We start from the raw sequence: 13615 nt of genomic DNA on the forward strand, positions 1-13615 counted from the left end.
GCTTTACTGTTAAGCATTGGCAGAATGTCATTTTAAGTGTATCATTAGCTCTAATACAACAATATTTATTTCAATAATAACTAAAATTTATAATCACAGATCATTCTTCAACGTCAATGTCTTTTTTTTCTCAATCTTTTCACAACCGCGGCTTTCGATAAAATTGTTATCTTCTTCTGGAATGATATATTGAGTATAAATCTAGATTTGGTCTTTCATTCCTTCGTATTTTGATGTTTTAAAAATGTAAACAACAGGAAGAATAGAAGGTTCATTGACATCACTATAAAACAAATAAACTTGAAGTTGTTTAGCTTGGTTCCCACGAGCGACGCAACGTAACGCAACCTACGCGCGACGTAAGAAAATGCCCTATCAATAATTGTGTTTGCGTGAAATCAAACCTGCGATGTTTGCAGCACCTTGTTTGCGTCGTCAGTTCTCACTTGTGATTACGAAATACAGCACTTTGCGTTGCGTCGTTAGTGGGAACAACGCTTTACATTCAATTCAGTTCACACTTACATCAAAATATGATGCCGAGGGACCCGATAAAAGATAAGATAAATAGATTTTGCGGTTTTAATAAAGTTATTCACTTCTGTAAAAAAAAAAAAAAAACATTGTCTACATGAGAATTTAAGTATTTTTTGCTTGTATAGGCCTATATTAAATTTTTTCAGGTAAATCTTTTTTTTTTTCGATCCTGTTTTTGGTCAAAGTGAATAGGCCTAAGTGTTGTACTGTCGATAACAAGCGGTAGAATACAATTCTAAGAATTCAACAAATACAATATAAACAAATAAAAAGAACTGTTTTAAAAAATACCTTCGACTGTTTAGAAATGTACTGGTTTTATTTGAAAAAAAGTTTTTCAGGTTTCACATTCCATTATTAATAACCATTTCAAACCATAACCAAATAAAATAACAAAAAAATCTTCAACCGACATATTGAATATACAGTCCATTACTTTAATTGCTCGTATACTTAGTAAGTGTTATTATTTCAGTTGGTTGTCTATCTATATACACTTCTACCTCGTCCTTCCCGCGCATTGCCTCCAAGATCGTCTGCCTCAAGTGCTATCATCTACTGCCGGGCAGAGTGTTCATCAATTGTTACCCATGCAACAACCACAAATACCTGACCTACTTTTCAAAATATTGAAAAATATTTTTCTACATAACACTTGATATTTACGTAGATTTGCGTGCAATTTAAACGTCAGATACTAGACTCAATCCATCACAAAGATTCCAAAGCTATTTCCCCGAAGCATACTAAATAAACTCGATTTATAGATCACATACACTTTTTTCTGTCGCCGATTTTGTTCCGTAATCAATCATTACAGCCTATATTTCACATTCTATTATCGTTTTTATTATGTAACTTATAAATTTGAGATGTATTATTACACTCTAATGTTGTATAAGTGTTTTATATGGCTAATATTAAATGCTTGCTGAAGTTGATATTGAACCGGAGCTGTAAATAAGCTTGTTTTCCGTTTCCATAGCCCCGGGTTTAATTCTACCTATTCTGGCCGATTTCCATTACGATTGGTCTCACAGACGCATGGGTTAAGCATGTTTTTCAGTCGATATTATTTACGCTATCATTAAAAATAACGGTGATAATCTTCTACGAATCCAATCTGATGATAGTTGGTGAGTTTGTATTGGTTTTGTGCGGGAAAAGAGGAATTTTGACAGCAAATTGTAAAATACTGCTTTGGTATAGAATAACATGAATAATTCATGTTTACGTCCAAGAAGTGATTCCTATATCTCAATATGTATATAAAAATCCACAGTAAATATAACATAATGGACATGTTAATTAGCTTAAAGTAGATTCGCGTTACAGAAATTGTATTGGGCCCTCTGTCAGATATGTTAGGGAGTTAAAGCTTAGACGTTGCGTAACGTAAGCGATTTGACCAATCACAAGCGATGGATAATTCGAATTGTCGCTTGTCATTGGTCAACTCGCTTGCGTTGCGTCTACGTCCGTGGGAAGCGCGCTTAATTTAGTATGGTTAAATAACACCATACGTTTGAATTAATTAATGTTAATATCAGTTAATATAACCAATAACAATTTCTCATTCAAACTTGACTGCACATCAGGAGTGCACTAACATATGACTAATCATAACCCACAATGTCAATTTTTTCTTTACACAATGGGACAATCCATCTGACACATTTACTTATCATCATTAAGTAACAAATGAGACATTCCAAAATAAAAATAAATAAAAAAATAATCCAACTGTTTTTACAAATTAGTATTCTTGACGGTTTTTGAAGCTTGCTTGAATCAATCACGTGATTATTTTCAAGAGTATGTCCTTTCATGTCATTCATCACAATTAAGTCATCATACATAAGGTAGTCACGTGACCACAATCATAATAAATGACAGGATGTCTCTTGACGTTCATAATTACCATGAATCAATTTCTCACTTAAGCTTAGCGTTAATTGTAATTTTAAAACAAAAATGAACCGAAAATGTTTTTAATCAAAACCACATTGTCAACTACATTAGGCCTACTTCAGAACATTTAATATTATGATTCAATTGTTTTTATTTTATACATTGTTAATATGTAAAGCTTGATTCCCATTGGACGACGATACGTACGCAAAACGTACACATTTGACAAATCACAAGCGACAGATCATCCAAACTGTCGCATGTGGTCAAACTACTTGCGTGTACGTCATTCAATGAGTTGCGTTTTTAAGTTCCATTAAACGTAACGCAAAGTCGTACACGCAACGCAAGTTAGTTGACCAATCACAAGCCACAATTGGGATGACACATCTCTCATGATTGGTCAAATTACTTTGCGTTGTGCTGACGCCATTCAGTGCGCTGAGTTCTTATGGTAACCAATCTTAAGTTAAAACATGTATATCACAATACTTCAACTGTATTCATATATACCATGTTATGACGTTATATACCTGGATGTGCAGTACTACTATCCTAGTAATTGGCTAGACTAATTTTGAACCTATCGAACGTTTAATTAAATGCAAAAAAAAGAGAAAAAGTCTGCATAATATATCATTTATTCATCTACTCTCCACAGATTGATTGTCATCGCGCAAATTAATCAAACCTAAGTACAGTTCACCTTCGGTCACTAGCTATTAAATCATTTATGAACATACACTGAAACTACTTATAATAGGATTATGTAGCAGTTTAACGTAATGAAACCATATTGTTACCGTAACGGATAAAACAGCAGAGGATAAATCTAAGGAATGAAATGATATATTTCAAACACACGCACATACACAAAAGAAGAAAACAGTAGAACCAATCTATTCAAGATACTACCTAGAAAGCTATGTCCACTATCAAACTTTATGTGACATATATGGACATGATGATGTCATATCACTACAATATTTGGGCACATCACACTTTTTTTTGTCAAACTTGATTTGATAGTGTAGACAGAGCTAATGGAGATACTTCTCGTGGAACAAACCGGAGCAGCATATACTTTAACATTGATCAACTCCTATTCAGGGGACATCGTTATTAAAGGGACGTTTGTTATTAGGACATATTATATTATAGCCTAATTAGACTATATTAATAATAGTATATACTATTTTTCATTGGACCACATCTTTGAAACTAACAGGAAAAGCATATACTAACATTGACCAACTCCTACTCAGGGAAAACCGTTATTAAAGGGACGGTTTTATTAGGACAGACTATAGATTATAGTTTAATTACACTATATTATTAGTATATACTATTTCATTGAACCACATCTTTGTGGTCGTTGGTAATAAATTTAATCACGTAGACTTTGTCATCTCCTTCACGATTCATGATTTTCATACTAATAACACATGTAAATGTGATGTAAGATACAATACATGCCTTCCATCATATCGAAGCCATCGATTTACTGTATTTAAATGATGTCCGTATCATTGGCAAATCCCGTGATACAGCATCTCATGTGTTTCACATATAACGCCTAATATACCTTAACACAACCTTCCATGATATAGACATCATGTGAAATGAGTTGATGTATCATGTCATTTGTGTAGATACAGCACTATGATAAATGGTTATTCTTATTTCTTAGTGCACAGAAATGGATATTAATATTCAATGATTCATTACACTTTCCAAATAATACTGGTGATTTTAATTAATAAGGGGAAACTGTTAGCTGTAATTTTTCCCATGGTTATGACTAACATATAATTTGTTACACAAAAAAGGAGCGATATCACAATTCTAACAAATTGTGTCGGATTTTGAAAAAAATTGAGATGCGACATTAACCGGATGTAATGTCCCAAAAATATGACAAATACAAAAGAATGTGTCACACTTTAAATATATTGGTCATTTTGTAATTTTAATAAATGCATTCACTTTTGCTTAAAAAACATGTTTTCGTTTAGAAAAAAGGCGACAAAAATAAATAAACGGTAAGTCCAATTAGAAACCCAATTGACTTTCAGAAAATATCCTTCCGGTTGAATTTTTTAACATTTAATTTTTATTTTCAAGCAAAATTGATGTTATGTTAAAATGGCATATTAAAAAAACCCCCTAAAAATAAACCAATTATTTTTCTACTATTAATAATTATGATACACATTAAGTTGGGTGTGATTCCAGACAGACCATGTCTGTATAATGCAATATCCTTCCTAAAGCATAGGCAATCTTGCTACAATGACAGCCCTTATAGCAATAACCACGTGTAGCTTCTATTTTTCTGCAGGAAAAAACAAACGATGAAATATTGGCAAGAGTTATAATCAATGTCTAAAAGGCTCGAAAATGTCCTATTTGTGTGATATCATTTGTTGATGAGTCAGGGGCTCAGTTTCCTAATCAAATAACACAAGGAAACAAAAGAAGAGAAACGTCAGCAGACGACAAATGCTACTTGTTGAACGCGTGGCAGACTATACAACTTAGTCGCAGACGATCAATACTTTATACAACTAGAATAACCAAAAAAAGGTAAGTCCAATTAACATTTTAACTAATTTTGAACTTTCATCTTCAATCTGTGTCAGTGATAAAGTTGTAATAATCTTTACTTGCTGTTTGGCAGTTAAGTTAATTGAAAGGAACATTAGGAAAACTAATTATTAGTTAGCTGATTAGATTGTGTTATTAGAGAACATGGTAGTTATAATTTAGTTATAAAAAAATAAAAGTTATAAATATTGGTTCAATGTATTAACAATGTAATTTGTTACATAATATAACTATCGTGAACTTTAACGTTTGTCAAACTATTCAAATTACACCCTTTCATTGTCCAATAACAAATCAGAATAGGTTTGCTTAATGCGTTGTATATAGTCTGCTATATCTGTAAAAATCTCTAGATATTAAGATGTCAGTTAGAGGAAAACAATATAATGTTTTTACTTGCTTTTCCTCCATTTCCAATGTTGATTTTATTATGTCATGTTAATAAAAATGATAATAAATTAGTATAAGGTGGATGATTACCACGAAAAAAAACCAAAAAAACAGACATGATTTTATTATGTTGTGTTTATGAATAGAAAAAAATAAAAACTACCTACGTCATGTCATGTTATTGAAAACGAGAAGAAATTAGTATAAAGGTGGGTGATTACCACGAAAAAAAAAAACCAAAAAAAACACTTGAAATGAAAAGATGTAGGCCTAGGACTTCACTATTTTAATTTTAATCTCTATTTTTAAGATAGCTCTCAATGATCAGCTTCATTAATCAGGTGTTAGAGAAATTTTATTTCTAGAAAGTAAAAAGTGAAATAAAAACTATTTCCCAAATAACGAACGTTGGGCGTAATAAAACATGATTAGAAATAGTAGTTCCGACCCTCTATCGATAACATTATACTAAATTATTTGTTTTTTTTATTTTTCAGTTTAGAATTGCAATATGGATGATACACTGTCAGAGCTGTTGACGTGTCCAAGTTGCTCTGAGATTTTTGACAACAATTTAGAAGTAAAACAACCTAAGCTCTTACCTTGCCAACATGTCTTCTGCCTGGGCTGCTTACAAAGTCTTAAGCTGGAGAAGAAGACATTAGACAGTGGTCTGGATTTGAGTCTAACAGAAACAACTCCATTTGACGAAAGTCTACAAGCCCTCTATTGCCAATGTCCCAGCTGTAGTAGGAAGCATCGAGTACCCCACGATGACGTAACCAATTTTGATAATAGCATGGTTCACGATAAGTTACTTGAACGATGTAAGAAAAAGAAGATTGAGGAACCAAAATCGGAGACAGATGAACTAGTGATGTTTGTGAAAAGAGCTCAAGGTAAACTACAAAAGAAGATCGGATCGTTTGATGAAAAATTCAAGCAGAAACTCGCAGATTTGCAGAGTTATTGCGATGCCAATAAAGAGGATGTTCGTGAGAAAATGGAACAGCTTGTAGAAGAAATCCACAAGACAGAAGCGAGTTTATTCAAGATGATTGATAGGTATCATGAAGCCGAAGAAAAGAAATTGAAGGATACTCATGAAGCTGCCATTGAACGTGTCAAACATGCCAAAGAACTATCTGAAACTGTCAACGAAACATTGGTTGGACCACAGACAAAATCTGCAGTACATCTAACGAAGGTTCTAGGAGACACTCTCTCCACATGTGATGATATAGAAGGCTTAACTGAAAACGTTCCAGATTCATCCCTATCTAGATTCGAGTGCAATATCGAAGAAATTAAGCTGTCAATTACGTCACTAGGAGGAGAACCGACCACCGAAGTGAATCCAAAAGATGAAGAACAAGGAGAAATGTCCAAATGTCAAGAAGATGTGGACAAACAGGAAGATGTTCTTCAGAGTAAAGGTGAAGATCTAAAGGAAGCCGTATTAGTTAAAGATATTAATGACACTTTGCCGTCGTACCCGATTTTACATATGAACAGTAAATGGGCTACTTAATGGTAACTACCTAACATTATAGGTAATAATTAATACATTCAATGAATGGTTTAAAGAGTTTAAACACATTTTAAACCGTATATTATTACATGTTTACGACGTTTACTAGACTTCGTATAACGTATAGGATACATCATTATGTCTTCACGTATTAAAGCTGAAAGACTGATGTGGTATTTAAACCAACGGCTAGTAATACAATTGTACTAGAAATAAGGTAATCTTTTGAAAATACCTTTTGGTCTAATCCTTTTAAATGGACCGACGGGTCTGAATGTTTATTAACATTCATTTATCTGTGTTACACAATCAATCCGTGTCAGAAAACTTGGTTAAGTACAATACGTTTTATGCAATTTATTTTTTTCCTGATATGGATTCCGAATCAGTGATAATGAGTTTATTCGCATTCAAGTTCTCTTGTTTAATGGTAGTGGTAATAAAGGAAGTTACAAGAATTATCAATTCCCGGTTGTTCTATTTCAGAATGTTAAAACTGTGGCTGAATGGAAAAAAAATCATAAGATAATTTTCCTGACATATTAGTCATGATATTATAAATCCTTTCCGCTAAAGGGTTGTATTTTATAAACCAAATTATGTTTTTCATTTATTTACAACACTGTGTATATTATATTGCCTCTGATTCAAATTCTGCCGATACATGTACGGTATTAGTCTTAAAGACAATAAACATTCAGGGTATCTTGCCCGATGACGACAAATTCTATCCTAAATATTTACTTTAAAAAAGAAAAAAAATAGTGTGAGATTAAATCTCAGTCTTTCTTGGGCTATCAGATAACGTGATACAGTATACTGTGTTCTGTCGCTAGACATGATACCGGCCATATAAGTTACCAATTGTATTGATTTTGTTAGCATTAGGCCTATGTCCACTTATGCTTCTGTAGTATACACACTTTCTTGTTGTCGGGATACTGATTTTTTTTATAGGAAGACAGTACACTGTGACTATTACTATAATTTACATGACCTTCCTATTTCAACAGATGTATTTATGTTTCATAAATATTTTTTGCACAATTCCAGCGAGATAGTTACAACTACCTATATTGACTCATTTTATTTCGAATCTAGATTTTAATAGCCTTGTATTTTTTCGTTGAAGGCCTACAATTTGATTTTTTTCTGACTCAGCAATTGTGTGATTTAGAATGTGACTTTTTCACCGACCTACTTAATTTGTTCAGTAGTCTTTGTGTCTTCTTCATCGACCTCAAAACAATTTTTTCTAGCATCACGCAGGCATTGTTTTGTCGTGTGTTATTAATAATCTACTATATGCTTCTAATATAACTTTTCTATTTATCGAAGTATTATGATGATGTCTAAATGGCATTTAAACAACTTTTCACGATATTGAGTTAGCGCGTCTTGGCTTATAATATTCAAAGGCTACTCACTTACTTAAAATCGGTAACATTAGAAGATGGAAAATGCTTAACACGAAAATGCAATAGTATCATTATTACATCATTACAACCGGTGCGTAATTATTACGTGTGAACGAGAGAGTTTACGAAGGTGTATATTTAGAGTTCAGTATTAAATTTTTTGATAATTAACTTCATTTTGATGTAAACAATCCAGTACATTATTCAACATCGGCGCATTTTTCTATTTTAAGTTATTTTAAAATTAGGCCTATAATCTGCGAATTTTTCTATTTTAAATTAGACCTATAAATAATTTAACGACATCGGGATTAAAGAAAAAATAGGTAGAATTACGATCAATTCATAATGGTTATTGATTCAAATTAATTCAATAAAGAATAAAAGCTTCTCAATTTATTAAGTATAAGTCAACAGTGTACGGACATTAAATGAATTAAATAAATATGCTGATTCTGGTAGCAAATCCGTTTATATCGTTCATATCAAGGCAATCATATTGTCTTGTTGTTCATACTAAGGAGTTGTAAAATAACAACTTCCTGTTCATACCACGCACTCGTATCTTAGGAGACTCAAGATTCAAGAAATTGTGTTGATCCACTTTTAAAATGAAAATTCATTTTGCTTGGCATAATTAAGACAATAAAACAACAAGTAATAATACATCAAATCGCAAAAAGAAATCCTCATCTACAAAATGAGTGTCTATACTCTTCGTCGATGAGCATCATTGCTAATTATAAATTGGCGCATCTTGAACAACATATCCACGTAGCGCGCTACTCAAATGAGTTGACCAATCACAAGCGACAGTTCGAATGATCAATCGCGTCCTAACGTAGCGCCACGCAAATGAGTTGACCAATCACAAGCGACCGTTTGAATGATCAATCGCGTTCCTAACGTAGCGCTACGCGAGTTGAACGGTCACAAGCGACAGTTCGAATGATCAATCGCGTCCTAACGTAGCGCCACGCAAATGAGTTGACCAATCACAAGCGACCGTTTGAATGATCAATCGCGTTCCTAACGTAGCGCTACGCGAGTTGAACGGTCACAAGCGACAGTTCGAATTATCCATCGCGTCCTAACGTAGCGCTACGTGAGTTGACCAATCACAAGCGACAGTTCGAATGATCTATCGCGTCCTAATTTATCAAGTGCGGTGCGTTTACATCATTGCGTTGTGTCTAATGGGAACGAAGCTTAAGTACGCCATTATCATTACACATAATTATTACAATAATGTCATAATCCAACGGACAATTTTTAACACATTATTGTATTGTCTTTACTCTGATGACGTCACTGACTCAGGGAGATATAGACCTACTTATTTTTACACCACACTCTTATTATCAATTAGTACGACGCTATTTATAACGAAGAAGATGGTGATGGTGAAACATGCACTAAGAAATAATCAGTCGCGGATTCATTGCATTACATTATAAGGGAGTTAATTATCTTAGTCGAAGTAACCGTTTCAAAGTGGCTGTGGCTTAAGTATATTAAGCGATAAAGCTTATGCTTTTCAGAAACATAATAATAATAGACATGTTACGTTGTATGAGAGCGAAATGTCAATGTGATCAACAAGACCTTTCATTTGTATCTCAGCGGTTGTTCTAATTTAATAGATGAGCAAACTGCGATTCCTTAATCAAGTCAAAGCAAGAGATAAACCGCGTTCCTACTTACAAGCTCACAGAAAATGCGCCACTTTTTCGTAAAAAGCAAACGATGTATTATAGAGAATTAAACAAATCCGTACCGCCATTTCTCGATAAACACTATACAAGTTTTAAATTTTTTTTTTTTTGGAAATGTAATTTTTAAATTAGAATCAGTAGTTTCGTAATTGATCAACTGCCTTTTTGAGAACGGACCTAATTATAGCGGACATCTGTGATCAATCGTAGAGCCATGAGTGGCATCGATCGCATTGTCACGATACTTATACGAGACTAGGCTGACTGCAAGTACTTATTACAAGTATTTAATACACCTAGACTTGTATTTCAATGACTTGCAATTGTCAGTTAAGAATTATCTAGTGATGGCTGCAGATTTGGGTTACTCGTAAATTTAAACGAGACTAGACAGAGTGCAAGTATTTAATACACCTACACTAGTATTTCAATGACTTGCGATTGTCAGTTAAGATGTATCTAGTGGTGGCTGCAGATTTGGGTGACTCGTATTTAAGCGAGACTAGGCTGACCGCAAGTATTTAATACACCTAGAGTTGTATGTCAATGACTTGCGATTGTCAGTTAAGATGTATCTAGTGGTCGCTGCAGATTTGGGTGACTCGTATTTAAACGAGACTAGGCTGACCGCAAGTATTTAATACACCTAGAGTTGTATGTCAATGACTTGCGATTGTCAGTTAAGATGTATCTAGTGACGGCTGTAGATTCGGGTGACTTGTATTTAAACGAGACTAGGCAGAGCATTATATGCCTATTAGCTTTGTTTTGTATATTTGTTTATTCTGTTCTGTTCAATTACCTTTTGAGTTTAATGAACGTTTGCCTTTAAAAAAAACCCCACGAATAATTATGTTAGATGACACACAGAATGTAAAAATAGATAACTACAAAGCACAGTGCTTAAGACTTTTTATAGTATTAATAATATAAGATTAATACTTGTTTACTTCAAAGAACCGCGCACGACAACCCGACGATATTCCAATTAAAACGATCTAATAATAATATAGGCCTAAGTAATATAAAACGGGTATGGCATGCACGGAGACATTAAAAACATTTTGTTCTCCCCAAAAATGAAAAAAATCTGTCAAAAAGCATCATAAGTCAGAAATATGCCCTGGAGAGAATACTGCGTGCAAAATTTTGGTGTGAATTACTATTCCCGCCAGGGTTCTGTTTATTTCTTGTCAGTATTTTCACGGATGCGAGGTATGATTTCGCCGCTGCGTCGTCATATTGACGGAAACTCTGGGTACATCACACTTTTTTTGTCAAACTAGTTTGATAGTGTAGACAGAGCTTTATAAACCGAGTGTTCTCTCCATTTTTACCCTGACGTCACGGTTCACGTATCATGTCAATTACAATTTGCTATCATAAGTCAGGGCGCCGTAATTATTAAATTTACAATATTTTAAATTTGTTGCTATGTGTTACATTCATCAAATTAAGTAACATTTTGTTGAAGCCATTGGCATTTTTGCTAACTTAATTTGCAATTGGCGTGTGAAATGAATCGAAGTAATTGACGATTGGCGTTAATGTTATACCTTGCAGATATAACAGTCCCTCTGGTACGATACCTTTCGTATACTTACCTGATCTAACGTCTAGTAAGTGTCAAAATAAAACTAAACACATTCAAATTAACGTTGAATGTTTTTTTTTCAATTGGGCACAGAATGAAACAAAATACTGAATCACTATCTTCTTCTTTGAATTTGGTTTGGGCACCGAATGGAACAAAGTACTACATTACTATTTTCTTCTTGAACACATATTGATAAAAACATAAATGTAATGTTAAAAATGTATTGTCCCCAAAAAAAAATAAAAAATGAAGATTAATAAAATCAGACTTTAAATAGGCCATTTTGTAGTCTTAATAAAGTTATTCTTTAAAAGAAAAGAAAAAAAAACCTAAACATTATTTCACTTATAAAAAGACAAAAGAAATTTAATTTTATCCAAAAACCATTGTCTGACAATAATTTAAGTATTTTTTCAGGTAAATAATTTTTTTTTTCGATCCAGTTTTTGGTCAAACTATTGTAACATTAAAATGGCATATTCACAAAAAAGAAATTCTAAAAAATATATATATATTTTAACATAAAACAATATGTAGGTCATGAGGTGTTAAAACAGGAATATGTACTTTTTTAGTCACATATCTTTCTTCACCATTTTAGGTTATCTCAGATTGTTGTTTTGCACGGAATGTGTCATCTCGGACGGGGTTATATACATTACATTTCAAAATATATACTAATCCAGATGACGACACGAATGGTATTTTAAAGTTCCTTTACTAATGGAATGAGAGACGAGCAAAATATTTGAAATAATGTTCCCGGAATCAACCCCTCACTTCCGGCAAAATAATATCTAACAGGTGCAATCTTCACAAGCCTATAAATTGTCATATCATATCAACACTTTTACTGTATTATATATCAATAGAAACAGTTTTATATATTGGGGCCAAATACTTGACAGATTGAAATGTTGGATGCCGAGATGTCAACATTAGACCTATTTTAACACTGGGGCTATTTAAGGAGGTTTGTTAAATATTTTGTTATTTTCACAATTTTTTTTTAGAATCAATCTACGATTTCACTTTAAATATATATTTTTTTTCTTTCTCTCTAACATTTTGATGCATCCTCTACGATATAACAACTTTCTATAAACAATATTAAAATGTAATTCACTAATATTGTTAACTAAAAGTATAGATAATGCATGGCAATTGATTATTAACTCTCGCCAAGTCTTTCCTTTTCTATTTTTTTTATGCCTGATTTGTTTTTCTACTATTTTTGCGTTCTTATTGTAATTGTTTTTTTATATTTGTTGTCTTGTTTTGTCCTTAATATGCTTGGTCTCTCAAGCTGTGACCTGGGATGTTTTTTTACATTCTTGTATGTTTTTTTTATATTTGAAATAAAGGATGATTTTATATACGTGTATCATCAAAAGCAGTGAAAAGAAACGAAGAAGATGAGTGATTATAATATCGATTTCAACATGCAGTCAGACTATGGATATAATATAACTATGTTTTCTCCAGACATTTACCACATTCGATGATAACCCTCGTCACAAATGTCTTACCATTTCAGATAAGCTAACGTAAAAAATATATGTGTTATCGACAATGATTTTATTGTGTGTGCCTATAATATTGATCAAATTAAAGATTTGTTGAGTAAATGCGATGTTTGGTCATTCATTCTCACTAACGTTCGTTTTGATGCGTTTGCTAGCCATTCATATTGTCACACACGTGTTACTATAACATTTTATATTTCATTAGACTGTTATTAATACAAATTACACCACGCCATAAATCAGGACCTGTCAGCCATTTTCTGCTAACAATACGCGTCATTTTGCCGTGTAGCTATAGCCACGATGCTGACGTCACTCGAGGAGGCGCGCAGTCCGATTGTGCCTTACGGCGGTCATACAAATCGACCTTGCCTTAGTTAATT

At 33.0% G+C, this 13615-nt stretch overlaps 1 protein-coding gene across 1 annotated transcript; it reads left to right on the plus strand.

Moving 5' to 3' along the window:
• Positions 1-4965: 4965 nt before the first annotated feature.
• LOC140049326 (uncharacterized) lies at positions 4966-7761 on the plus strand. The gene is made up of 2 exons (XM_072094195.1): positions 4966-5034; positions 5943-7761. Exon 2 carries the CDS (start codon positions 5957-5959, stop codon positions 6974-6976), a length of 1020 nt encoding a protein of 339 aa, XP_071950296.1. The 5' UTR covers positions 4966-5034; positions 5943-5956; the 3' UTR covers positions 6977-7761.
• The last annotated feature ends 5854 nt before the right edge of the window (positions 7762-13615 follow it).

The sequence above is a fragment of the Antedon mediterranea genome, chromosome 5 (genome assembly GCF_964355755.1).
Source record: "Antedon mediterranea chromosome 5, ecAntMedi1.1, whole genome shotgun sequence".
NCBI lineage: Eukaryota > Metazoa > Echinodermata > Crinoidea > Comatulida > Antedonidae > Antedon > Antedon mediterranea.

Excerpts from the sequence above, each read along its gene's own strand:
- LOC140049326 (XM_072094195.1), top strand. The coding sequence starts at position 5,957 with ATGGATGATACACTGTCAGAGCTGTTGACGTGTCCAAGTTGCTCTGAG.